This window comes from Callospermophilus lateralis, chromosome 10 (assembly GCF_048772815.1).
Source record: "Callospermophilus lateralis isolate mCalLat2 chromosome 10, mCalLat2.hap1, whole genome shotgun sequence".
NCBI lineage: Eukaryota > Metazoa > Chordata > Mammalia > Rodentia > Sciuridae > Callospermophilus > Callospermophilus lateralis.
This window is the reverse complement of record NC_135314.1, coordinates 124,025,250-124,052,223: the sequence shown is the minus strand read 5'-3', so window position 1 is coordinate 124,052,223 and position 26,974 is coordinate 124,025,250. Positions and strand designations below refer to the sequence as shown.

Here is a 26,974-nt window from a genome sequence, read left to right as displayed (position 1 = left end):
AAGCATCACCATGTGGCCCCTTTCCCCCACCTCAGCATTTCATTATTTAAGAGTTAAATAACATTTATAACAGAACAAGCCATGAATTAAACGATTAAAAAAAAAAAAACACCGAGTTAAAGCATAAAGGAGAAGAATATTGAATTTTAAGAATAATTTGTTAGGCATGATGGCTCAGGCCTGTAATACCAGCATCTTGGGAGGCTGGGGCAGGAGGATCGCAAATTCGAAGCCAGCCTCAGCAACTTAGTGAGGTCCTAAAAAATTTAAGACCTCAAAATTTAAAAAAAAAAAAAAAATGTGCTGGGGATATGGCTCAGTGATCAAATGCTCCTGAGTTCAATCCCTGTTACCCAAAAATAATAATAATAATATATTAAGAGTAACCAACTGGAACCAGGCTTGGTGGCACATGTCTGTAATCCCAGTGATTTAAGAGACCTAGACAGGAGGATTGCATCAAGTCAAGGCCAGCCTAGGCAAACTGGGGAGATCCTCAACAACTTATTGAGATCCTATCTTAGATTTTCAAAAAATTAAAAATTAGAGTAATCAATTAATTAGTTTGTAGTCAATTTCTTCTCTTAAAGCCTGCATAAAATGATATTTTAAATAAAGTCTGTGATTCCAGATTATTACCTTTTTAACTGTTCAGCCAGTTAGAACTATAAGATGAGAGGACTTTTAATTGAGATGTCATTTACTTAGTATAAAATTTGCCCTAGGGCTGGAGTTGTAGCTCAGTGGAAGAGCACTTGCCTAGCATGTAGGAGGCACTGGTTTAAATTCTCAGCACCACATTATAAATAAATGAAATAAAGGTCCATCAACAGCTAAAAAATATTTTTAAAAATGTTTCCTATTAAGTACACAATTTAGTAGTATTTAGTATATTCAATAAGATTGTGAAACCATAAGCACTAATTCTGGAATATTTGCAGTATCACCAAAAGAAACCCATATTCATAATCAGTCCCCATTACCCCCTACTCCTAGCCCTTTGCAACCATAAGGTACTTCCTATCTCTATTGATTTGCTAATTCTTACATTTCATGTAATTGGAATCATGCAATATGTGACCTTTTGCAACTGGCTTTTTTCACACAATGTAATGTTTTTAAGGTTTTCCATATTGTGGCACACACCAGGGCATTATTCCTTTTTATGGTTCAAAAAATATTCCATTGTTTGTAGTTCCATGTTGTGTTCATCCTTTCCTTTTGTTTATTCATGTAATAATAAATTATTTTTATTTGGGTGTTTCCATTTTGGGGCTATTATGAATAATCTGATAAATGTTCATGTGTAAGTTTTTGTGTGAACAATGCTTTTGACTTAGCATTTCTAAGTTTTTCTAGAATAGCCAGTTTCCTTTTATAAATTAGAAGTACCCTTCTGATATACTAGAAGTATAGTGAGAAAAAGAAGAAATTACTTCTTTATTATTTTTCTATCCTTACACCTAGCCAAGTGTCTGGCACTTAATAAATGATCACAAAAATGCCTGAATATGAGTGAATGACTAATAACTTGAACTTCACTCATAGTTTTGAATACTATTGGAAAATAATTATCAAATTATAAAATATTACAAATAGGAGTTCTTTTAACTAAATATAATTGTGTCTTATAATCATTAGGGAATCCTAAACTATCTACTGCAAAACTTATCTAAGCATTATGTATGCTGTAAAATTTTTAATTCACATCATTAATTTATTCATACATCACTAACAGGGCCAAGGCTTTTCTTTGAGAAAGTCTCAAAGAAACTGAGTTCTATGACATCTTTTTTAATAAATCACACTCATGATACATTTGTTGACTGATATCCAGTTTTAGTCTCTTTTAACTGGAGAAAGAACTTAAAACAGTAGTGAAACAGTTTGAATATAGATACCTTTGGATTTTTTCTTTTATCCCACACTCACATAATTTTATAACAAAAAAAGTTTTAACTATTTGCTTTGAGTTTTTTAAAAAATATAGTTTGGAAATTATTCTTTTTTTCTACACTTTCTTTATGTAATTGAATTGATTTTTTTTTTTTTTAACTGAGAACCAAACCCCCCAGGGCCTTGGCACAGTATGCAAGCAGTACCACTGTGCTACATCTCCAGCCTTTTGAATTGAATTTTTACTATAAAAATACAACCAACATAAACAGATTGGAGACAGACACAATTGACTCTAAATAAATATGCAACTTAACTACTAAGATTAGAAAAACAAGGGCATAACAAAAAGTGAACCATCAACGTGCATCAGTGTGTTGTGGGAATTAGTTATTTTGTCTTTACAGAAAAAACAGAAAACTTTGTCTAATCTTGAGACTTAAATGAAGCTCATTTAAAGGATATTCTATAGTATTTGATTAAGTACTGTATGTGTGTGTGTGTGTGTATATATATATATTTAAGAATTATAATTAAAGGGACCTAAACAATCAGGGAAGCCTTTATTAAAAGAAGGTAGAATTTGAGTTGGATTTTGAAAGATGATCAGAATGTGCATTTGAGGAAAGAGAATATTCTCAGGAGGGGAATGAAAATTCATTCCTCTGAAGCCATGGGTTGGTTAGGGAAAGAAGAGGAAGGAATAAATACAATAACATTTGGTTTAATTGAATAAGCAGTAGTCATGTCTAAAGACCTAGATTTTTTGCTGTTGTTTTAATTTGGAGAAATAATAATGAAAGAAGAAAAGTTCACTAGGCAGGAATAAAAAGAAAAAATATGGAAAAGCGATCTGTCTTTAAAAGTTAACATGTAAAATGTTAACAGTGAGAGAAATAGAAACTAAGGAAGGGCCAGCTCAAAGCATAGAACCAGTGGTTTTCAATGATAATCTTTTTTCAATCTACTAGTACCTGAAAGCTTTCAGGTAAGATTTTGTACAAGCTGAAGATTCCACAGCTTAAAGAAAAAGACTTTTTAAACCACAAGTTTAGACATATAAACCCAATGTCAGAATATCTTGAAATGAGTGGGGGAAAGCTGACTTTGTAGGAAACAGTGGAAAACCAAATTATTTAATGACTACTAAATTAGATAGTAAAAGAAGGTTGTAAGCTACTTTTTGTTTCTGTTTTCTGTGATACTCATTTTATATTTTCTAGAACTAGAATATAATACTGATTCGATTAAAAATAAGTATTGATTAAAATACTTTAAAAAGATTGACTAAAAATAAGTATTAAAATTGAAAACAAATGATGATTAAAACAAGTGATGATTCACTTGTAAATAATAAATCCAGTATTTAATATATGATAAAATCATGGAATAGGTATTTTTAAAATCTGAGATGATTCCTTTAGCTCCTCAAAAGAGAAAGTCTCATAAATTCAGGACATTCCATGTAATTACTCTTTGGTATCTTCTTAAACCTATTTCAGCTAGATTTCACTAACTCATATATATCAAAAACTTCTTTCTTATGTTGTTCCACTATCTTAAATAATACTTTTAACAGTAAATTTTCAAAATATATCCAAAATCACTTCCCCCAAAAAAGTAGGTTTGATGATGAGTCTTCTGCTTTAATTTTTTTTTAAATCTGAGACCAACAATTTTTTTTACAAATCTTTAAGGATAAATATTTCTTTCTCTACATTTTGATGAGAGGCCTATTCTTTTTTCATAAAATATTAAGTTGCAAAAGCCAAAAATATTCTACATATTCATTCTCTCTCTCTCTCTCTCTCTCTCTCTCTCTCTCTCTCTCTCTCTTTCGTTTTAGGAGAAACTGCTTTATGTGGATTGACACCTCACATACTCTGAGTTTAAGAAGTTAGCATTATCTGAGAAGTTGCTATTTTTAGGTCCAGCTGTAATGTTTCTAACTTTGGTACTTGGAGTAGTGGGTGCTTCCTTTCCCAGAAGGCTCTGTATTCTCAATATGTGCAGGTCAATTTGACATAAAGCTACTTACAAGGAGCAGGAGGCCCTTTGCAGCCTGTGTTTTTCATTTGAAAATTATGAGCAGGTATTTGAAACCTCAGGTTGTATTTGGGAATCAGCTACATGTCAGGACAAGCATGAATTGTAGTCCCTGGAGGCTGGGAGAGCATAATGCTTGAATTTAATTTCTTTGGGAGACGAGAAGAAAAAAAAATACCTTTCTGCCTGACAAGATTGACAGCTTATTAAATTTGACTATCTTCAGAAGTGTGCTGGACAATTGCGAAGTAATCGTTCATTTTTCAAAGATGATGATCAAGGAAACATCTTTACGAAGGGACCCGGATTTAAGGGGAGAGTTAGCTTTTCTGGCAAGGGGCTGTGATTTTGTTCTCCCATCAAGGTTTAAGAAGCGGCTGAAGTCATTTCAGCAGACACAGGTTTGAAACTTGGGTGTTTCTTTTAAGATATTTTTATTACTAATAAAACCACCCAGTGAACTAACTCACAAATAATTTTATAACTCACTTGTATCTTGATATTAGATCAAGGAATTAATCTGTGTCCTCTATTCAGCTATTTGCAGAAAGCTATTTGTAGAGGGATTCCAACAGGTTTAAAAATAGACCTTCTGGATCTGGAATACAGTACTCACATTTTTCTCATGTAGAGAGAGAATCCAGTTTTAGAGACAATAAAATACAACTTAACAAATAATTTATAATTTAGCCAGAAAAATACTAGAATCTTTAGTAGGAATCTTTGATAGAATTGGTGTTAGAAGCCTTATTTGCACTTTGAATCAGTAGACTGTGTTTAACACACTTGGATCAGTAATGAATGTTTGATTTTTTGGGTTTTTTTTTAAAGTATTGATCCTGGTAATATTTTTAAAGGCAGAAGTATTTTTATATATAAACAATTGTGTACATGTGTAATACACTGTGTAGGTAGATAATAATGAAGGATGGCTTCTAGATTATGAAAAGGTGATTTCCCTCAACAAACAGTGAGACTGAGTGATTTCTGCCTGTGATAACTACCTTTCAGAGTTTCTGCTTTCTTGATTACTACCTTTGGGCCAGTGTCTTACCATACAAGTTGCCTAACGTTGCGTACAATACAAATCAAGGGCTACTCAAATACTGGCCATCCAAATTCCATCCAGAAACCATAGTTTCATAGTTATTTTGACCCAGAATAATTTCAAATTATTTGGGTGAACTATGTGAAATTCCTTTTTTCCAAACCCTTTGTAGGTCAAAACCAGACAAATATCGGAAATCCTCCAGTGATATAATAGTGTTAGAACACTATTTAGAATGAATACTTAAATAATACTACGTTTATAAGGAAAGACTAAGGTGGAAAATTAAAATTCTTTATCCAGCTTATTTTTTTAATGTTGCTCCTATATTGACTGAAAAGCTTTATTCAATATGAGCAGTTGTCTAATTTACCAGTAAATCTGGCAAAATTTGTTCTACTAGTTTTTATTGTATAATGTTTATAAAGTATCAGTTTTATTGCACTACTTTAAGGTTTAAATTATGTGTATCCTATTGAACTCAATGGAAAATAAATTGATATACCCGAAAATTCAAAATAAATGCATTTTATTTACATCGTTTCCTTTTTAATGACCACAGAACTTGATCAGTTTTATTAAATATGAAATTAACCAGTGACTTAATAAATTCTTGCCTATCAGTGAATTGCTCTGTGTTAAGAAATACACAATGAATTGCAAAATATATGCAGTATATAATCACGTATTTTCCCATTAAAATAAAAGCTTTGACAGATAACCAGTGTTTGTGCTGAATGTCACTTACTTTGTCAAAGCAAAAGTATAGAGTTAACGTTGGAGATTTTGCTCCAAACCTTCTCCCCCACTGGCACCACTGGTCTTAATCTTATGGCTATAATTGCCCTGAAATTATACATAACTACCCTGGATATCATATCGTGGAAAACAAACGTTTTGGGGAAACAAAAAATTTTTATGATTGAACACATGTAGTCTCTCAAACCTCTTTCTGCTTAAAATAATGGGAAGGAAATGACAAGAGACAAGTGACCAAGTTGAAGCTTTGAAGAAAGAGTTGTACCTTATTTTAGAATTTTAAGAATATTTTCTATTATGATTGACTCATGAATCTGTATATGCAGATTCAGCATTAAGCAGAGAGAAATGTTTACTTAGAATAGTAATAGAATCAGTGTGTTTAATCCAAACTGATTTGTAAACTTTAAATTGCTTTACGAATGGATATGATTATTTATGATTAAATCTAAAAATTATGCCAAATTATACATAATCTTTTGAGAACCCCCACCTTTTGGCTTTGTCACTCATTCTCTTCTATGAGGACAGATCTGTGCCCAGCACTGTTTTGAATCTTTTACTCACATTACATTCTTTAATTTCCTTCAGTCTTCACAACAGTTGTCCAAGGTGTATGGATTATAATTTCTGTTTTATTACTGAAATTTTAAAAGGTTAAGTAACTTTCCTGAGGACACAGTAAACCATCACTGTTTTCTGTTCAGTTCTTCATTGGCATCCTTTCCCTCTGTGCTGTTTCTTCCTTGCCTATTGCTTATTGTAGGATTGTTGTTCAGACTTCAAGGGTAGCATTAGGCTAATTTAAGGAAGGAGAACATTAGAGCAATACTTTGTGATCAGTGAATTTAAAATAAACTTAGCCAGTCAATAGCCATTCTGTCTTTTATACTTTATTTAGCATCTCATATAGTGCCATGCTTATGAGCATAAATGATTGGGTTATTAATTAAGAGTGAAAATTAAAACTCTGAGAGTCTTCATAGAATCTGTTTTTTGCTTTTTCTGTGAGGACTCTCAGAACTCAGAAACAAACTCCTACCTGAACAATGATGTACTCCCTCCTTCCCTTTTCCCTCAATCTTGAGTTATCTCCATCTCCCAATTGTTCCTTCCCACCCCCCGCACACTTTTTCACTGTCTTTTCTAATATCCCTTTATGGTATACCACATCAAATTCGATTAGGAGAAAAGAAGGATATAAACTATAAATGAGTTACTTAACTGTAAAGGGAGTCTGGTTGTAATGAAATTAATGACCACAGAACTTGCATATTAAGAATATACCAGGGCTGGGGATGTGGCTCAAGTGGTAGCGCGCTCGCCTGGCATGTGTGTGGCCCGGGTTCGATCCTCAGCACCACATACAAACAAAGATGTTGTGCCCGCCAATAACTGAAAAATAAATATTGAAAAAAAAATTTTTTTAAAAAAGGGCTGGGGATGTAGCTCAAGCGGTAGCGCACTCGCCCGGCAGGCGTGCGGCCCCGGTTCGATCCTCAGCACCATGTACAAAACAAAGATGTTGTGTCCGCCAATAACTGAAAAATAAATGTTAAAGTTCTCTCTCTCTCCCTCTCTCTCTCTCTTTAAAATATATATATATACCAAAAATGAGATAAATAAGTATCTTGGGTAAAATGGCATGCCCCTTAGTATTAAGTAAATCAACCAAAACTAAAATGCTTTGACTTTCATAACAAAAGTTTTTCTTAGCATCAGGGCTTGATAGTGATTCTTCCTCAACAAAGTTAACTAGAAAAGAAAGTAAAAGTAGCCCCCTACCCCAAGTGCATTTTAGATCTGTGTGTTTAAAAAGAACTTGTCATTTCTGCCGATTGAAGGAGAGGAAAGACTAAGAACAGAAAGTCTAAAAACAGTCTTCAAAAAGAATTTACTGGGCTAGGGCTGTAGCTCAGTGGTAGAGCGCTTGCCTTGTATGTGTGATGCGCTGAGTCCAATCCTCAGCACCACATAAAAATAAATAAATAAAATGAAAATTTAAAAAATAAATAAATGTATTGTGTCCATCTACAATTAAAAAAATTTTAAAGAGAGAGAGAGAGAGAATTTTAATATTTATTTTTTAGTTTTCGGCGGACACATCTTTGTATGTGGTGCTGAAGATCGAACCTGGGCCACACGCATGCCAGGCGAGTGCGCTACCACTTGAGCCACATCCCCAGCCCCTAAAAAATTTTTTTAAAAATACTAATCTAGTTCCAGCAGACTAATAGTACACCTCAAAGTCCTTACTCTATCAACTAATACTGCTCTTTGATTATTTTGAAATATCTGCCAAATGATTGATTGGAAAATGTCCTATAGAATTTTTAAAATATAAATCTATATAAACTTGAGTATTGATAAATAAATAATGTATTCATTTATTTAAATCTCCCTAGAGACATGCCTACTACCCTCAAGTAAAGTGAGTAATTGTGGTTTCTTGTATTTATATACTACTTCTATTACTGGTGAGGATTCTCAAGAAATATATACAGTTTAGAATTTTTGTGTCTTATAATCACATTTTTCTTCCAGATTCAAAATAAACCAGAAAAGAAACCAGGAACACCACTTCCAACTCCAGCCACTTTTCCAGTTAGCCCTCAACCTCTCTCCCCTGTTCCTGCTGTGAACAATGTTGTGAATGCACCGTCGTCCATAAACATTCCACGGTTTTACTTTCCCGAAGGACTCCCAGATACCTGCATTAACCATGAACAGATTTTAAGCAGAATTGAAACTGCTTTCATGGATATTGAAGATCAGAAAGCAGACATTCATGAAATGGGAAAAATTGCAAAGGTAATAACAATTACTAAATGATTAATAATTCCCTTTTCTCTTGCAGTCCCAGTGTTCTCCTTACTGCCTCTTTGCTGTTTTGCATGCAGAGGATTTTTTTTCCATGTTGAAAAAACGTTATTTGATACTATTAGATCTCTAGCTATAGTCCTACTTCATGGAACTCAAAGTTTGAAAGAAATTTTAGTAGTATTCCAGTTCAACTTCCCACTGAATGTAGGAATTCCTTCTAAGACATCATTAACTCATAAATATATTCTCTTCTTGAATGCTTTCAGTTACTAGACGCTCACTACCTTGCCAGTAGCTTGTTCCATATTAAAGAACTATGTTTATTGGAAACATTTTCCTTATGTTGGATAGGAATTTCTTTTTTGTTTTCAGCTATTGACCTTACTCTACCCTGAAGCTAGATAAGGAGCCACTAGGCCATCTCAACACTAACATTTTATCCAGAAATAAATGAATGTGATACCAGGAAACAAGTCTTTATTTTTTTCCAATATATCCAACTGCTTCTAATTTAATATTTTAGCCTCCTAAAGTAGGACTACTGTGGCTGCACTCCTCCTAGAATAATATTGAACATGACTATCAGATTATAGTTGATAATGCCATTCCTCAGCTCAGGAATATTCAGGATTCTTACCCTCTGTGGCAGTACTTTGCTTGGTTTGGTTTTATTTTTATCACTCACGTATATTTGAAAGTCATATCATACCTCAGATTTTAGCAGTGGTTCTAGGCTATGCTTCAAGAGGCTGCGGATTGTATGGAGGCAAATAGGATATCAAGTGAGTGTGTCCATGACTCCATGCAGACTTCTAATTAGAATGGTTCCCCAGCTTTCAGGAGAGATGTTAAAGTTTGAAAAGTGCTGCTCTTCAGGTTAATCTTAGTAATCTAGTAATCTAGATTAGTAATCTTAGTAATCTAGGGCCTCCATAGTAATCTAGGGCCTCCATACTCAGTCCCCAGAGATACTTTCCAAAATTAAAATTACCTGATGCTGTTTCCTGCATGAACCTCACCCTATCACCCACTCACAGTCACAACTCTACATTTTGACTCTTGTAGCTCTCCCTTCCAAGATGGGTTTCCATTCCTACCATCCTCCACAATACCCACTTTGAAGACCTGGCTTACATTCTGCCTTTTTAAAGAAATCCCTAATACTGAACACAAGTCCACTTTCACATTATGCAGAAGCCAATCATTGGAGATGAGAGTTGGTGAGAAGGAAATCAGATTTATTCAAGGGCCTATTCTAAGAAGATGGCAAGGCCATCATCCTGAAAACTCCATCTTAGGAAATTCAGGGGTACAGAGGGCTTTTAATGAAGAGGAAAGTAAAGTAATGGGAAAAGGGACCAGAAGTCTTCATGCTTAATCACTCAGTAATCATCTTTTTCATTCAGGGGATCTTATCCTTTCTCTTTGTTTGGAATATTGTGATTACAAATAACTTTTGTCTCCTGGGCCAATCCCTATAAACCTTTAGATAAATATATTATTTTCCTGCAAATTAAATATTATCCTTTTAATTAATAGGATTAGTAAGTCCTTGGCCCACACTTTGATGTTACGTGAATACTAGGTGTTCTAGGTTCTGACAAACTAAAGAAAAATTAATGTTTGGGAAGTCTGGGGACCAGCTTCTTTTCTCTTTGTCCCCTTTTTCTGCAATAGTTGACTGTAGTAGTAATATCTCAGCTATTGAAAGGGGGTTTTCTTTAGACTTACAGTGTTGAGCAAAGAGAAGAACAAAGTAACTTTACGAGGGACAATTTTGCAAAGTAAAGCTAATCTCAAATAGGATGGTGTAAAACGAAATACATATACAATATAAAATGGCATAGACGTTGTATATTATAATGCCCTGCCCTTTGCCTAACTCTGACCTCACAGAGCATTTCTGTTGCTGCTAAATAGTTTGTGAACAGAGAGATTTTAAAAGAATTCTTTCTTTTATTATCTCTTTCTTTGCCACTTCCCCCCTCTTAGAACTTGATTTTGGATCCCTTAGATCAACAAACTCCCTCATTCCAAAAGTAAGAACTTACCTGTTTCCACAGGGTTTTACTTATGAGGAAATTGCAGTACCACAAGTACTGAAGTCACAGAACTAGTTCTTGTCAGGAGACAAATCCTCTTAACTTCTGGCGTGATACTGCTTCCATAAGTCTTATTTCCTGAACATACACAAACATTAGCTAGCCCCCATTCAGTAGTCATCCAAATAAATTACAAGTTCTCTTTCCTATATTAGGTGACAAAACCAAGACAGTAAATTCTCTGAATAGCCTGGAACTATGGATCTAAATCAAAAATATAAAAGTTAGAAAAGATGAGTGAAATCTGCATTTTGGAGGTAACATGTATTAAACCAAAACTCTTGAGATCAGGGGATCTCCCACATAAAAGAATTTATTGAGCCATTACAGATGTTAGCCAGAAACCAGGTCCTGGGACAAGTTTGAGCAACTACCAGCAGGTGGGTGAGATAGCAGTTAGAAAATGTTCACCAGGTCAGAGCTAGAAGGAATTTCTATAAACATTGGAAAAGGAAAGCACTGTAACCTTTAGATAAGAGGGGTGGGATAATAAGAAGCAGGAAAAGCTATCAGATGGGTTTTTTGCTTCTGGATTTATTGCTTCTGGAGAAGTATTTGTTGCTTCTGGATTGGTTGAGATTAGTAAGAAAGGTTAAATGTAAACCAAGCTCCCTTATCTCTTCCCCTTCATTCATCGGTCTTTGCAATAGAATTTACAACATCTCAGAATTTTTCTTTTATCACATGTCAACTATATAAATGCCAAATAGGTATTTCTAGAATGGGAACAATTTGTGTGAAAGAGATGGAAGGTTTCATAGAATGCTTAATATAGGCAGATAAGGAAAACTTGTCCAGATTAAGACATAGTAGTTCCCTGGTGTGGAGCAGGGTCATATATCTGGAGAGCCCATCCAGGTTATTAGTGCTTCTCTTTCATAGACCTGCAGCCCATCCTGTCTTGCATAGAGAGTCTACTGGGTTAACCCTGAACCTCTGAATATTCCTAACCTCTGTTGAAGAGCCCTGCTCTCCCTGTGCTTCCACATACTCCTGGTCTGGCCCTCTCACCCCTATAGTATAGTAGCCATGCCTTATACCATGGTTCCCTAGCATGCCACAGATTGAGTGAAAGGAAGGCAGAAAGCCAGAAACTCCATGATAGTAGTCAAGGAAGGGATATGACTGATTAAATTGCCTGAGTTATACTTGATGATGGCCCTAAATTCTATTCATGGGTGCCAAGCCTTTGTGTTCATTCCTTTTAACCTTAATTGTCAATTCAGATAGCAAAGTAAACTGCCCATACCTTTAGAAAGTTAAAATTAACATTGCATATAAAAATGAAGCCATGTATATAATGACCTCAAAAGTTGTTAAAAGTATATTGATTTGTGTTTTATTGATTGCTGTATCAGTTCATTTTATTCGATTTTTGTCTCTTTGTCCTTAAAACTGTTTATTCTAAAATTGATTTAATTATGTCTTCCAGCTATTCTGTTTTTCTTTAATCCAGCTTTTACTCAGCTGTCAATCTATTAGCACATACTAGTCATCCTTATCTTTAACCATCTTTTATATGTGTCTCTTGTGCCAGGAGACAGTGAACTCTATCTCCAGCACTTGCTGCCCATGAACTTTCAGTAGGTTGATGTAGAAAAAGGGAGAAGAGAGGCAGCCTTTAAGGGGCAAGGAAGGAACAGATCATCAGAGCAGTAAATGAATGTGTTTATGGTTTCATATAGTTTTTAAAGCTATTTGAAAGATGAGTTTGAGTTTGCAACCTAATTGTAGTGGCATTTAAGTGTAGCTGTAAAGTTTGGGATCTGTTTTTTAAGTGCAAAGAAAATTGTGTTTATGAAATCTGTGTATGTTAATGCAGTTTTACCCTCTTGATCTTAGACCTCAGCCATCCCTAGAGAGCTTACTGCCATGTCTGGTTCAGTATGTATGTATTTTTTGTACTTTTTCCCACAGCATTAAGTGAGATGGAGAAGAGATAGAGAATGAACCAAAGAGGGATGAAAGCAGTGTAGAACAAAAACTGAGCAACAGATAGAAAAGCATTTGGCAGAGACTAGACCAGAGGATTCATTACATAGTTTTATCCTCTAGCAGAAAGTTGAGAAGGAAAAAAAAAGTAAAACTCTTTTGAACCATATAAAGCTCTCCAGCCCCTCTCTTTTGACTGATGTAGCACTATCTTGACCTATTTGTGCCTGTGACCTGTAAAGCAGCCACTCTGTACCTGAATTTCTTCTTCTGCAAAATGGGATAAATCTGCCTGCCCTCTTCTGCATGAGATCATATGAGGATCTAATGAATAATAGGCATGAGACAATTTAAAATGTTGAATGAACATTACAAATATTGGGTAATCATCTCCTGTTTATATTGCTTGACAGCCTTGCTTTCAAGTTTTTGTTTTGTTTTGTTCTTTTTTGTTTTTGGAATGGGTATTGAACCCAGGGGAGTACTACCATTGAGCTATATCCCGGTCTTTTTTTATTTTTTATTTTGAGACAGGGTTTCTCTGTGAACTTGTGATCTTCCTGCCTCAGCCTCCCAAGTCACTGGGATTACAGGCATGCACCACCTTAGATTTCAGTTCTTGATGTTGTGCTATTCTTGGATCAAATTGTAGGTGTTAGTCAAGTTTTCTTTGCTCAAGTGACTTTGATTACCATATTCTGACTCTCACTTACTCTAAACATAAGTTTCCTAAATCCATTTTCTGTATCTCCCTGTTTGTTCCCACTTACCAATCATTTTCTTCCTTTGTTTAAAATGTTCTATCTTGTGTTATTAATAGTTCTATTTTGTCACCTTCAGATTAATATCACTTACTTTTTAGTTTATTGATCCACTGGTTCTCTCTACCTTAATTCTTTGATTTTTAAGTAGATGTAGACCAGCCATACGTTTCTTTTTTTAATATTATTTTTAGTTGTCAATGAACTTTATGTTGTTTATTTATATGCAGTGCTGAGAATCTAACTCAGTGTCTCACACATGCTAGGCAAGCACTGTGCCACTAAGCCACAACCCCAGCTCCCCTGCATTTCTTAAATACTCAAAATGTAATGTCCACAACCCTTGACATTCACTGTTCTCCTTTTTTCCCTCTTGGCATTTTCTCCAAGGGCCTGATACCTTCATGTTGTAACACTAGTGTACTCAGGGTTCCCCACTATTAGAAAAGGCTGACCTTTTCCAGTCTCCTTCAAAACATTTTCATTGTGTATCTTTTCTCTTAGGGGTTTGCCTTTGGATCATAGTAAGTTTATGTGTTAATGTCTTAGTGATTCACTCACTATTCATGAGCTGACACATGCATTTTATCAGAAATCTGGGAAAAAACCCTCAGTTCAAGGGAATGAAAGTTGTTAATAGAGGAACTTGTCCCATAGGAGGTGATAAACATAAACACACAGTCCCTGAAGTATATAAGCTAAGGTTGGTGACTATTTCCCAAGTTTGAGCTCTAAGAGTCCTGACCCTTCCAATTCTGAAAAATTCACGAATGACTCCAGAGGGGGAAGTTTCAAGACCTTTGGCAAGCCATTTCCAGTCTCTCCCTGCACTTTCTGTTCTTGTAGCTCCCCCATCTCTGTAATGTGAACCATTTTTTCAGCTTCCCCAACAGTTGCCAATAGCCCATCACTAAGACTCTCTTAAGAGTATTTCCTTGGCAACCCACTCTGCACAAAAGGAGAGACAGGGAGTAGGGGAGGTAGATTTGACAGTTCACACACTCCCAAAGCATATTAATTGTTACCTTTGTACCTTGGCAATCATACAATAAACAAAGCCATATCATTGTTAAGCTGACCTCAATAAGGTATTCAACCTCTGGAAATCTTAAACTCTACCCTGCTTGCAGAAAGAACATGCTTTAGTGGCCCTGGAGGCAGCAGCCTCTTATTTCTGCCCTGTCCTTACCTTCACTGGCCTAAATCTTGCTTTCCCTAGTCTAATTTCTGCCATGAACCAGCAGCATCCTTGGGTTGTCTCTCAGGATAACTAATGTTAAACTAGGTACTCTTCATGCTTTCCATGGGAATCTCCTGTGCACTGAAGCCTCACACCAGGAGCAACTTCACCTAAACCTAAGGTGGATACACATCTAATCTAACTCCAAAAAAGAATCTTCCCTTTGTAGAATGATGAAAGCTCAACAGATCCTGTATTAATATGAATAATATCTTTAACTTTTAATACAATGTCACTCTGAAGAGTTCTAGATTTGGGGATATATTTTCCATGTATGTACAAAATTAGGAAGATGTGGACATTATTTCTAATTTTTAAATTAATTTAAATTTTTAAATTAATAATTTCTAATTATTTCTAATTTTTAAATAGTATTAATTATAGGAAATAATTTCCCTCTAGGGAAAAAGCAGGTAAATTTTGTAAGAATCTTGTTTACAAGAGGAAGCCAGTATTTTATTTTTAATGATAAGAACAGCATTTTATTAAGGAAACAGTCAATACTTTTTAGGGTATTGAAAGTCTTTATATTAATTTCTAGTTCTTTTAAGACTTTCAGTGAATTAATATATATAATATGTAGTTACTTGTGGTAGCTCTAGCATTTTGATTTTTACCTTTTATCTTTTACTTGAATTATAACCATTTAGATTTTAACCATATAGTTTTCTTTTTTCTTGGCAGTGTTGGGGATTGAACTACATTCCTAGCCCTTTTTTAGTTTTTATTTTGAGATAGGGTGTCACTAAATTTCCTAACCTGACCTTGAACTTGGAATTGTCCTGCCTCAGCCTTCTGAGTAGCTGGGTTATGGGTGTGCACCACCACACCTGCTTGATACCTGGTTTCTTGAACAACACAGGGTTTTCTGGTTCTTGAACCTGAAACTTAAGTATAGGCAAAGGAGAAAGGAGATAAATAGTTAAGTGTTTTAACAACAAGTGATCCCAATGATAAAGTTCTGCTCAAGGATTGAAAGACATATACATCCGTGATATTCATTAATTTCTTTTTCTTTGTAGAAGGTAGAAAATACATGATGCAACAGTGCCAGGTGGGGAGACTGGCTGCTTTATTATCAGGATGGAGAGATATCACTATAATGAACTTAGAGAAAAAGTTTATTGGCTTGATTTTCTTCACTAAGCATGTACTCCTCTTAATTTTAATTCCTCTCTCTCTGTCTCTCTGAATCTACCCTCATTGATACATTTGCCTATGGCTCAGTTGTGTTCACCCTGAGGCCATTCTGTCTACTGTGGCATGAAGGGTAAAAGTCCCAGATACTTTTCTTTGGCAATGTTATCCCTTCACAGCCTCTGGCCTTACTCTTTATTGATTTTTATTTGCAGATCTGTGGCTGTCCTCTCTACTGGAAAGCCCCCATGTTCAGGGCTGCAGGGGGAGAGAAGACAGGATTTGTATCAGCACCATCATTCATTGCCATGTGGAGAAAGTAAGTATGAGCAGTTATTCTGGGGCTAACAAAGAATTATGTGATCCTCATAACATGCCTTATAAAGGTCACTTGTTTTATTCATTTTTCTTTTACCCTTTACTTCAATAAGGAAAATTTAGTGATTCACAACCATTTTCTTCACCACAAGCCTTTACCTTACATGTCTTTAAACAGTAGAGTAAATCTGCAGAAATACTTCTTTAATAGCTACTTAATAGTTTCTTAGTTTTACTTGTTACATTTGAAACTCAGTATTTGAATTTAATAGCAATGACATAAAGGGGGAACAAACCACATGTATCACATGAAAAATACTGTCCCATTCTCATATAATCCAATATTGAATTATATCTAGTTAATTTATCAAAAATAATTGAATTATAATAGATTTTAATTATTATTTTGAGGGCTATAATTAAAGAACCAAAGGACTAGTATATTTATCAAAAATATTCTTGAATTTTAACTTTCTGATAAATTTTCTTTAATTCAAACTCAACTTTCTTCTCCTTTATACCTTTCTTTTTAAGGTGTTATTTCTTAATATATTTATACATTTTAGGAAAATATCAAATCTTGTACATTCTTCCTCTTTTAACCAATTATACCTTTTCTGGGTTATATACCCTTCCCCCTAGTAAACTATGTAGAAATGCTGTTCAATTACTATTATCATACAAGTTTCAGTGTGCAGTATCAGCAGAATTCAACTTAGATTCTTTCTATTCCCTTAGTTGCATAATGCTTGAGAACATATTAGGTGATTAATAAATGTTTTCTTAGTTCTAAAAGTCTAGCAGCAAGTTGAGTTCACTAAGTTCTTCATTATATTAGAACTAAAGGGTATGTAAGACTGTTCCAGTTAATAAATTTTTTTAAAAAACTACACCCAAGCTAAAATTTAATTAAATGCTTCTTGTTGTCTAGGTGCATTTTAGCCATTTTCTTCTTGGAATAGTTCTGACCTGTCCAAATACCAAGGAATAAAAGAGCCCAAGGAGAGCCATTACTCACACACTACCTTCTGACCCTCCAAAGACAGTTACATAGTCAGTGTTCTACCACCCCTATAGCAAATAGAAAACAGGCTGATAAATATAAGAAGTGTCTTTCTGTTTTAAATGTGTAGAATTTCTTGGATACTAGAAATAGGAAAAAAACACATAATAACAACAATACTAATGAGCAAGAGTAAACTAGCAGAGAAACTGGCATTGCCCTTGGAGTATTTTTTTATTTCTGGCAACCTGCAACATGGGGGAAGAAAATAGATTGTAGGACCTGGAATAGTAGGAAGTCAGCTTGTACTCCCTCTCCTTTCCCATTAGCTAAACCAGGATTTCAGCTGGGTAGTATGATTTTTTAAAAATCAATATGTAAAAGTAGCAGAATTTAAGAACTTAAAATTTATAGATGTTAGCTTTCATTCAGCTAGCTTCTTTCACCCTGGTAGGCGCAAGCCCTGAATAGGCCTTAGCTGGAGTATGAATCAGGGATAAAAAGAACAGGGAGGCGAAACAGTTCTTGTCAGAAGTAGCTTTAGTCATTAAGATCAGCAGGAACTATCTAGTAATCTTGGAAAACAGCAAGAAGTGAGTAATAATTGCTTAAGAAAAGGCTGTGATCAGGCTGGGAGACTGAAAAAGAAAATAATCTATTATATGAGATATTAGAGCCAGAGACAAGAAATATAATCACTTATATTCTATTTTGAATATTCTAGGACACTAAGTTTGACAGTAGCAAAGGAAAACTGGTGCCCCACTTGGTTTATCTGCATTAAACTCCTTAATATTAAAGAGAATCACAGCCAGTTTTTGGTTAAGACTATGTATACTGAAATAGGGTAGACATTTATATTGGTGGATAGAGCAGTGCAGCAGCAGCAGCCACAATAGCTGTATTCCTTTATTGAGATGAATCACCTTGAGGTATCCTTCAGAAGCCCATATTAATTCAGGAACATTCAAAGGTAAAATGATTGCATGGTGAGACCTGTAACCTAATTAATCTATCCTCATTTAAATGGACTGACAGGGTAGTAACTGTAGTCAGGTAAGGAGCAACTGGGGGAGGTGGATCATTGGGAGCGTACCCTGGAAGAGTTCATTTTCCTAGTGGGCCCTTCCCACCCACTTCTCTCTGCTTCCTGGTCCTTCCATGAGCTGAGCAGCTTTCCTCTTCTGGGCACTTACCCACTGATGTACTGCCTCACGTTAAGCTCAGAGCAATAGCATCAGCTTCTTTAAGCTAAGATCTCTGAAACCACAAAGCCTAAATAACTTATCCTCTAAGTTGTTCTTGTTGGGTATTTGGTCACAGGACAGAAAAGCTAACTTAAAACAAATATATAAATGTATGTGTCTATATTAAAATGCCCTGGTCAGATACTTAAATGGTTTGGGTGCCCTCTAGTGGGAACTTTTCTCTGAGCTCTTAAAATGCCTTTTAAAAGCCAGGATGCTTTAAGAGAGACCCAAGTATAGCTGTTTGTTGAGAGTAGCAGCTAAGTATAATGCTTTGAGTTACCACCTGACCTAGGAAAAAAAGATGTCTTTAAATTTTTTACAAACTACCCTTTGCATAAAGCAACTTAGGCCCAAGTATAGCATATCAGAATTTCCAAACACAAAAAATAACTGGCAGGTTACAGCATTAAAGCACTTTGGCCTATACATAGGCATGCTGACTTGCTCCAATAATATAGAGGTTTTTTTAAATAAAGTCAAATGTAAAAGTCATAAATATTAGAGGAAATAATTTTTTTCCTGTCAGAGTACTCAGGTGTTGGAGGCTTCAGTACCTCTTCTACAAGTGATTTAGAATGAACACCTTAGTAACTCGCCCCTACTTCTTCTGTTCCCCTCCTTTCCTAGAACTACTGCCTATTTCATAACTATACTCTGACATCTCTTTTTTCTATAGCCAGACATTTTTAGGGGAAAGATATGGCTCAACAGCTTTTTAAGTTACTGGAACACCAGCTTTGGGGCAGAACTTCTCTCACATGGAGTAGTAATGTTGCTCAGCTTTACTATATTTTGTTTGCTTTTACCTTTTCATATCAATGTGTTATTTGCCCATTAACAAAACAGTATTTGGTCTTAAAAACATTATGGTCAGTATAGAATACCAGTGTAAAATAGCTACATTTACTTTCGTCCTTCAGCTTTTATGGCTTTTATTATCTCCATTTCTCCTGTCATATACGAGTTTATTAGCCAGTAAAATTGTAATTCATCTTTTCTTTCTGTTTCATGGTTCTAATAGCAAAAAACCATCCCCTATTTGAATCTCATGTGTCATATTGCTATTGTATTTAATAATACTGTGCTTTTTAAAAATAATCTATTTTTCAAAGACCTCACTGCCTTTCTGTTGTCATCATCCCACCCACTTTCTAATCCTAATAGGTAACTTTCATTTGCACCTATTGCATTACACTGATTTTTTTCTAAAACATGTTTATTTACTTTATTTACTTCAGGGGCCTTAAATGATAAGAAAATAAATACAAAAATCATGGGGCTGGGGATGTAGCTCAATGGTAGAGCACTTGCTTAGTACGTGTGAGGCACTAGGTTTGATCCTCAGCACCATATAAAAATAAATCTGTTAGATCACTAATATGTTTTCAGAGTCTTTTATGTATAAGTGATTAAACTATGTGCTATGGATGAAAAGAGCTACAACAGTTCCTTCCCTTTAGGTGCTAAAGAAAAAAAACATAGAAATAAATAAAGCCAATAATACAAATATAGAGAGTAAAGAACTAAATTTTTTACTTATCTTTGTCATATATGTGTGAACTAAATTCTTTATACAGAGAGAGAGAGAGAGAGAGAGAGAGAGAGAGAGAGAGATACACATATTGGACAAAGATCAGTTAAGAATTTAGTTGTCAGAGAAGACTTTTTGAAAGAGGTATGTTATAAGCTAGGTCTTAAAAGAGTTAATATCATTAAGATGACAAAATTGGGGGTGGGTTTTCTAGTATAAGAATGACACAAGTAAAACTACATAAAACTCACGCCAGCTGCCTGTTTCATTTAGGAAAGTCATGAGATAAGTAAATAGGCACCTCCAGGCTAATTACAGAGGGCCTTAAATGCCCATTGTAGGTATGTTAGCTTTGTGTCACTGTGACAAAATACCTGAGATAGAGAACTTAAAGTAGAAAAGACTTAGTTTGACTCAGTTTCAGAGGTTTCAGTCCATGTTCACTTGGCCCCATCTCTTTATAGTGAGGGACCTATAGTGGGAGTTGAACATATAGCAGGCAGCATGTAGTAGAGCAAGGCTGCTCACCTCATGGCAGCCAAGAAGCAAAGAGAGAGCCCTACCCACAAACCCATTAAGCTGTGAATCCACAAATGGATTAATCCATTGATAAATTCAGAATCCTCATGGTTCTATCATCCCCTGAAGGCCCTACCTCTGAATACTGCTGCACTATGGACCAAACCTTTAGCATATGAACTCTTAGAGGACATTTAAGACCCAACCCACAAATTTTCACCCATGACCCCTAAAGACTCATGTCCATCTCATCATGTAAAATGCACTCAGTTTATCTGCAATAATTCAGTTTATCCCCATAGTCTTAACAGCATTGTTCAAAAGTCCAAATCTTAAAATCTTCTCAGAGACTCTGGGCAAACTCTTAGCTGTAAATTCTTCTAAAAATCAACAAGTTACATACTTGTAACATACCATAGTGGGATAGATATAAGGTAAACATTTTCATTCCAAAATGGATAAATAGGGGCATAGAAAGGAGGAATGGGACCATAAGATTGCAACGCAGGAGGGCAAACATTAAGTTGATTAAATTCATGTCTAGCATCTGAACTCATAGTGATGTGATGTGAGGTCCAAAAGACTTGGGCAGTCCTAGAAAGACACCTGTGGTTCTGCTGGCTGCAGCCCACATAGCCACTCTCTTTGGCTGGCTCTTCTTACTGCATGAGGCATCCTTTGGCAAGCCTTGCACGTTCTTGGCATCTCTAACTTTCTGGAGTCTCCATTGTAGCTTGGGTTTCTCTCTTACAACGTCACACATCACCCTCTCAGGGTCTGCCTGGAGGGACTCTTGACACTTCCACACATTGCCTGCCTCCCAGGCTTTCCTTTTGAAATCTTAGTGGAAGCCTCAATAACCTTACAACTCTTACATTCTACATGCCTACAAAACCAACACAACATGGATGAGTCCCAAGTTCTGCCGCCAGCAGAAGGACTATCTTGAAACACGACTGCAGTGGCTTCTTTTTTTTTTTTTTTTATTGGTTGTTCAAAATATTACAAAGCTCTTGACATCTCGTGTTACATATATTAGATTTAAGTGGATTTTGAACTCCCATTTTTACCCCAAATACAGATTGCAGAATCACATCGGTTACACCTCCACATTTTTACATAATGCCATATTAGTAACTGTTGTATTCTGCTACCTTTCCTATCCTCTGCTATCCCCCCTCCCCTTCCCTCCCCTCCCATCTTCTCTCTCTACCCCATCTACTGTAATTCATTTCCCTCCTTGTTTATTTTCCCCTTCTGAGAGTCTGGGCAACCGAACAAATCCCAGGGAAACCATTTCTTAGACAACCCTATGTGAGCAGTGCACTCTAGGGCTCCCTTCTCAACACAGTCTTTGGAAAGAGTTTTATATCCTTGAGCCTGTAGTGGGTGGGGTATTTCTGATTTGATTTCTCTTATCCTGTTACAAAGCATTTCTTTTTTATTACACTCATCTCTTATACAACCATATCCTCCTTGATTACAACTTTACTGGTACTTCTTTTTTGGCTGAGGTGCCAGTTTATCAGATCTTTCCATTATTTTTTTGCTCCTGATTCTCACTGTCAGTCTGTCTAAAACAGCCAGAAATATCTGTGCCACAACCTGAATGTTATGGTGCCTCGAAATTTTCTCTGCCAGATTAGTTAATCCATCACCTTTAAACTCAGCCTTACACAAAGTCTCAGGGCATGGCCAAAATGTAGACAAGGTCTTTGCCAGAAGGTAACATGAATGGCTTCTAGTCAGATTTCTCAGTAGAATCCTCATTTCCCTCTGAATCCTCCTGAGCTTGGTCTTTACTCTGCATTCCTATTAGTATTCTGTCTTTGGAGATCCCACCAGAATTAGCCCACTAACCTTTCCTTATAGCATTTTTTAATGTCTCTAGCCTACATCTCCAAACTTTTCCAAATCCCTCTCATGAGCCAATTTCAGCAGAACCACATTAGCAGGTAATAGTCACAGTAACAACCCCACTTCCTGTACCAATTTTCTGTTAGTCACCTTTACATTGCTGTGACAGAGTACTTGAGATAAACAACTTAAAAGGAGGGAATCATTTATTTTGGCTCATGGTTTTAGAAGTTTCAATTCATAGTCACTTGGCACCATCAATTTCTGGGTCCTTGGCAAGAGGCAGAACATCATGGCTGGGCATATGTGGTAGAGCAACACTGCTCACCTCATGGCAGCCAGGAAGCAAAGGGAGAACTTTCAAGCCTCTCCTCCAAAATTCATTAAGCTCTGGATCTGTAAATGGATTAGTCTGTTGATTTGGTCAGAGGCCCCATAATTCATTCACCTCCTGAGGCCCCACCTGTGAACACTATTGCATCATGGACCAAGCCTTTAATGCATGAGCTTTTGGTAGACATTTAAAATCAACCCACAAGAGCAGGCTTATGCTTATAAGAGAGAGAGAGAGAGAGAGAGAGAGAGAGAGAGAGAGAGAGAGAGAGAGAGAGAGAGAGCGCTACTGAACATTTTTCAATAAGGAAATTATGTCATCCACATTTGTTTTAGAATGATGAATCATCTGTTATACAAGGTTGGATGAGTACCGAACCCTGTTATGACCCTCTTCTCTTCTGGCAGTCTCAACATAAATTTAAAAGGGCTTGAATCTGATAGTACAATGGAAATAGAAAGGAATAAGCCATTGTTTAGAACATTCTGTGGAAAAATTCCTCAGGACTCCTCAGTGTTTCTATCCTGTATTCCAAGCACCTGATGGTCCCAGTTAGAAACTTGGGAATTCTCTCATGCCCAACACCTGTCAGCTACCACATCCTTTCGTGGTAATGGGCACCTTTCTCTTCATCTCCCACTGCTAGTATCCATGTTCAGGTTCTCATTGTTTCTTGCTTAATGTTTCTGAAAAAAAGCACTTCTTATAATGTCACTATTCAAGTTAAAATTCTCTTGTGGAGTTGACTAAAGTCCTGGCTTCTTAACCTGACTTCAGAGGCTCCAGGATTTGAACCTACCTGCATATATCCCTTTCTCTTACCATCTCTGTGCTTACTGTTGCCCATCACATACCAGGCATTTGTACCTATTTTCCTCCTTACCACAATGCCCTTCCTTTCTACTTCACTTTCCGGGGAATCTCACTGGCCTCCTCTGTCCTTCCATAGTACCCTGTTCAGATTACTTCTGTTATGGCTGGTCTTCATAGTTTAATTTTATTGGTAACTAAACATTATACTGGAACTTCCTTACAGAGCATAACACTGTGTCTTATTTTCTTGTTTCCCCTACATCCTCATGGCCAGCTACGATACTTGGCCCATAGTTAGTATTCAATAAATTATTAATGAAGAATAAGAAAATTGGAAACTAATTGGTTATAAAGAATAGGAAAAGAAATAAGTTCTTAATGACTTCAAAGTGTCAAACCCAGACAACTAAGATACCACCATTTTTACAAAAATAAATATAGGTTGCTGAACAACCATCATGATGATGCCTCTAAGTGGCTCAACAGTAGAGCGCTTACCTAGCACATGTGAGGCTCTGGGTTTGTTCCTCAGCACCACATAGAAATGAATAAGTAAAATAAAGGATTGTGTCTAACTACAACTAAAAAACACATAAATATTAAAAAAAAAACAGATGCCCAGGATAAGGACTGACTTTGAGAGAAAGATTTTAAAGTTGATTTTCAGTATTTCAGCTTTGCTATCAGAATATAGTCCCCAATTGGAAACATCTAGCACATAGTTGGAATAAGAATTCTTGGAACTGAGAAGAATTAATAGAACACTCATTATTTTAAGCCTGTTGCTTCAGAGTCTAATTTCAAAAGTCACCTATCAGGTTAGCCTTGAAGGTCTGTCAATCTGGGTACTTTATGCCTTGTGTAGTGCATAGTTGTCCATCTGAGATATCACACCCTCCTTGCTATGGCCAGCTTAGAAGTTCTGGTTCCAAATGTTCTGCACTAAACTGAATGGATATTCTCCCCCAGTGTATTTTAATAACACATATTTTGTCTTCACTAGTTCAGCTGACTCTTTGATCTCAGTCTCAGAAGCATTCTATTAGAATAATATACCATTTTGTTATTGAGCTTTTAAGATATTCCTTTAACAAAATCAAAAGCATGGAATTCATTGAAAAGCAAGGACTTGTTCTGGGGGTATCTTAGTAATAGAGTACTTGCTTATCAATCACAAGGCCTTGGGTCCAGTTCCAAGCCCCCCAAAAAGAAAAGAGTACTCGATTCTTAATCTAAGTGGCCTTCAGATCAGACTGAAATGACCAGTGATGTTGTAGTCATGGTTCAGAGTAGCAGATCTTCCTAATCAGTTGTTTCTTTTGTAGGTTGCTGAATAACCATCATGATGATGCCTCTAAGTTTATCTGTCTTCTAGCAAAACCCAGCTGCAGCTCTCTAGAACAGGAGGATTTCTTCCCTTTACTTCAGGTAATTTATATTTCCTTTCAAAAATGGGTTGTATTTTCTGGAGTTTCGGAGGTTCTTAAAAAAAATTGCAACTGTAATACTTGTCAGTTAAGCTATACAAATCTGTAAGTAAGTTTTCTTGAAAAATGGTTTTTGCACTTGTTTTAGCAGTAAAATCTCTTTGTTAAACAAAGTCTAAAACAAAGCTCATAGCATAAAACAGATAAAAGAGGGCTACAGTCTCAATGAAGCAGGAGAAAGGGGCCATTCAGCAAACTACCCACCTCTATCCACAGAAATTACCTTCTGAAACTGTTTTATATAACATGGAAAATGCTGACATCAAACATAGTTAAAAACCTGGTAGGAAACAAGGAATGGTTGTGGAGTAACCAGAACCAATGTCATGAACCACAGGATTTTAAATCAGTGTGGTTTGACTCTTTGATTTAAGCATAATTCTAAAATGGTTGGTTTTTTGATTTTTCAACCCAATTTATGTGAAATGAAAAATTATAGTATAAAGGAGGGAGAGAATAAACTAGAATCAAACTCCCTAAGATCTTCCAAATGGACTCTAAGTGTTATTAGAAGTAAGAAAAGCTACGTAAAAAAGAAAAAATATGCAAAACCTGTAAGAGCACATCTCTTACAGGTTAGAGCAATTTGAAATAAGAGAAATAGTCCCCAGTCTTATTATCAGATTTCAGCCAAGATCAATAATTTATATTATTATCATAAACTATTTTTACTCATCGAGAAAATTCATTTTATGGAGCAACTTTCGCTGATGGAATCAAATAAGTGAAACAGTAGTTTATTTCTCACTTTTCCTTTTCTGTTTATGAAACTTTAATACACAGAAGACACTTTAATAAACTTTAACACATATCACCTTATGTGTTATATACTCATTATTATTCATGTGGAAAAGATGTCTCAAATGTAATTAATCTCAGATCTATAAGAAGATTTTCTGTTATCATTTGATTTTCTGTTATCATTTGAAAGGCATAGAAATACATTGACTTGGTTATGGTTTTTTAAAATTTATAATCATAGCTATTTTTATATTTTATGGAAATATATACACCTAAAATACCTAAAGTTAACCATTAGGCTGATTTCTAATAGCATATGCATAGATTTTTATTTACAGTAACAATTGTTCATGTTTAAAAGATGAAGTTTGGTTCTGATTTTATGTCCAGTTCCTTCAAATTTATTTTAATTTGCAGGGTGGGCTTTATTATCCTTAGACTCATCTGCCGTATGATTTTGCTCCCCACCCAAAATAAAAACAAAAACAAAAACTCATGAGCTGAGCACAATGGTGCCATGCCTGTAATCCCAGCAACTTGGGAGGCTGAGGCAAGAGGATCACAAGTTCAAAGCCAGTCTCAGCAACTTACAGTTTTTATTTTTTAGTGAGACCCTGTCTTAAATGAAAAATTTAAAAAAACAGGCTGTTTATGTGGCTCAGTGTTTAGGTGCCCCTGGCTTCAGTCCCTGTTACAACAACAATAACAAAAAAAAATACACATGAGAATGAGAATTCTTAATAGGTTTTTTATTTAATCAGTATCATTATACCTAAAAGCCAACAGTACACATTCCTGTGGAATCTCAGATATTTAGTATTTGAACAACATTGTTAATAAAATTTCAGGTTTTATTTGTTCTCTATTCATTTCTCCTCCTTACCCTCTAGATTCATTCCTTTTTTTTTTTCATGAGATACATTGTATTTTATTTCTTATTTATTCTTTTTAGACATGACAGTAGAGAATTTTTTAAATATTTTTTAGTTGTAGAATGACACAATACCTTTATTTTATGTGGTGCTGAGTATTGAATCTAACCTCACATGCACCAAGCAAGCATTCCACCACTGAGCTACAACCCTAGCTCCAGTAGAGAGAATTTTGACCCATCATACATACATGGAGTATAACTCCCATTCTTTTGGTTGTACATAATGTGGAGTTACACAGGTTGTGCTTCCTGTGTTCCTACAAACACGAAAGTTATGTCCAATTCATTCTACTATATTTTCTATTCCAATTCCCCCTTGTTTACCTTCATTTCCCTTTGTCTAATACAGAGTACTTTTATTCTTCCCTACACCTCCCAAATTATTGTGAGTTAGCATTCACATATCAGAGGGAAATTCTTCCTTTGGTTTTTTGGGATTGTCT

General features: G+C 35.6%; 1 protein-coding gene across 6 annotated transcripts in view; it reads left to right on the top strand.

The window, feature by feature from the left end:
• Ppp2r3a (protein phosphatase 2 regulatory subunit B''alpha) overlaps positions 1-26,974 on the top strand; it is a 160,729-nt gene that overhangs the window by 61,122 nt on the left and 72,633 nt on the right. For 5 of the 6 annotated variants that reach the window (XM_076868997.2, XM_076868994.2, XM_076868995.2 and 2 more), the window contains 3 exons: positions 8,294-8,560; positions 15,960-16,063; positions 24,695-24,797. In XM_076868997.2, the coding sequence (XP_076725112.1) occupies positions 8,507-8,560; positions 15,960-16,063; positions 24,695-24,797 (261 nt within the window). In that variant the 5' untranslated portion in view covers positions 8,294-8,506. Of the gene's footprint in view, positions 1-3,893; positions 4,344-8,293; positions 8,561-15,959; positions 16,064-24,694; positions 24,798-26,974 lie in introns of those variants that run through there. The other variant, XM_076868996.2, reaches the window with a different exon arrangement.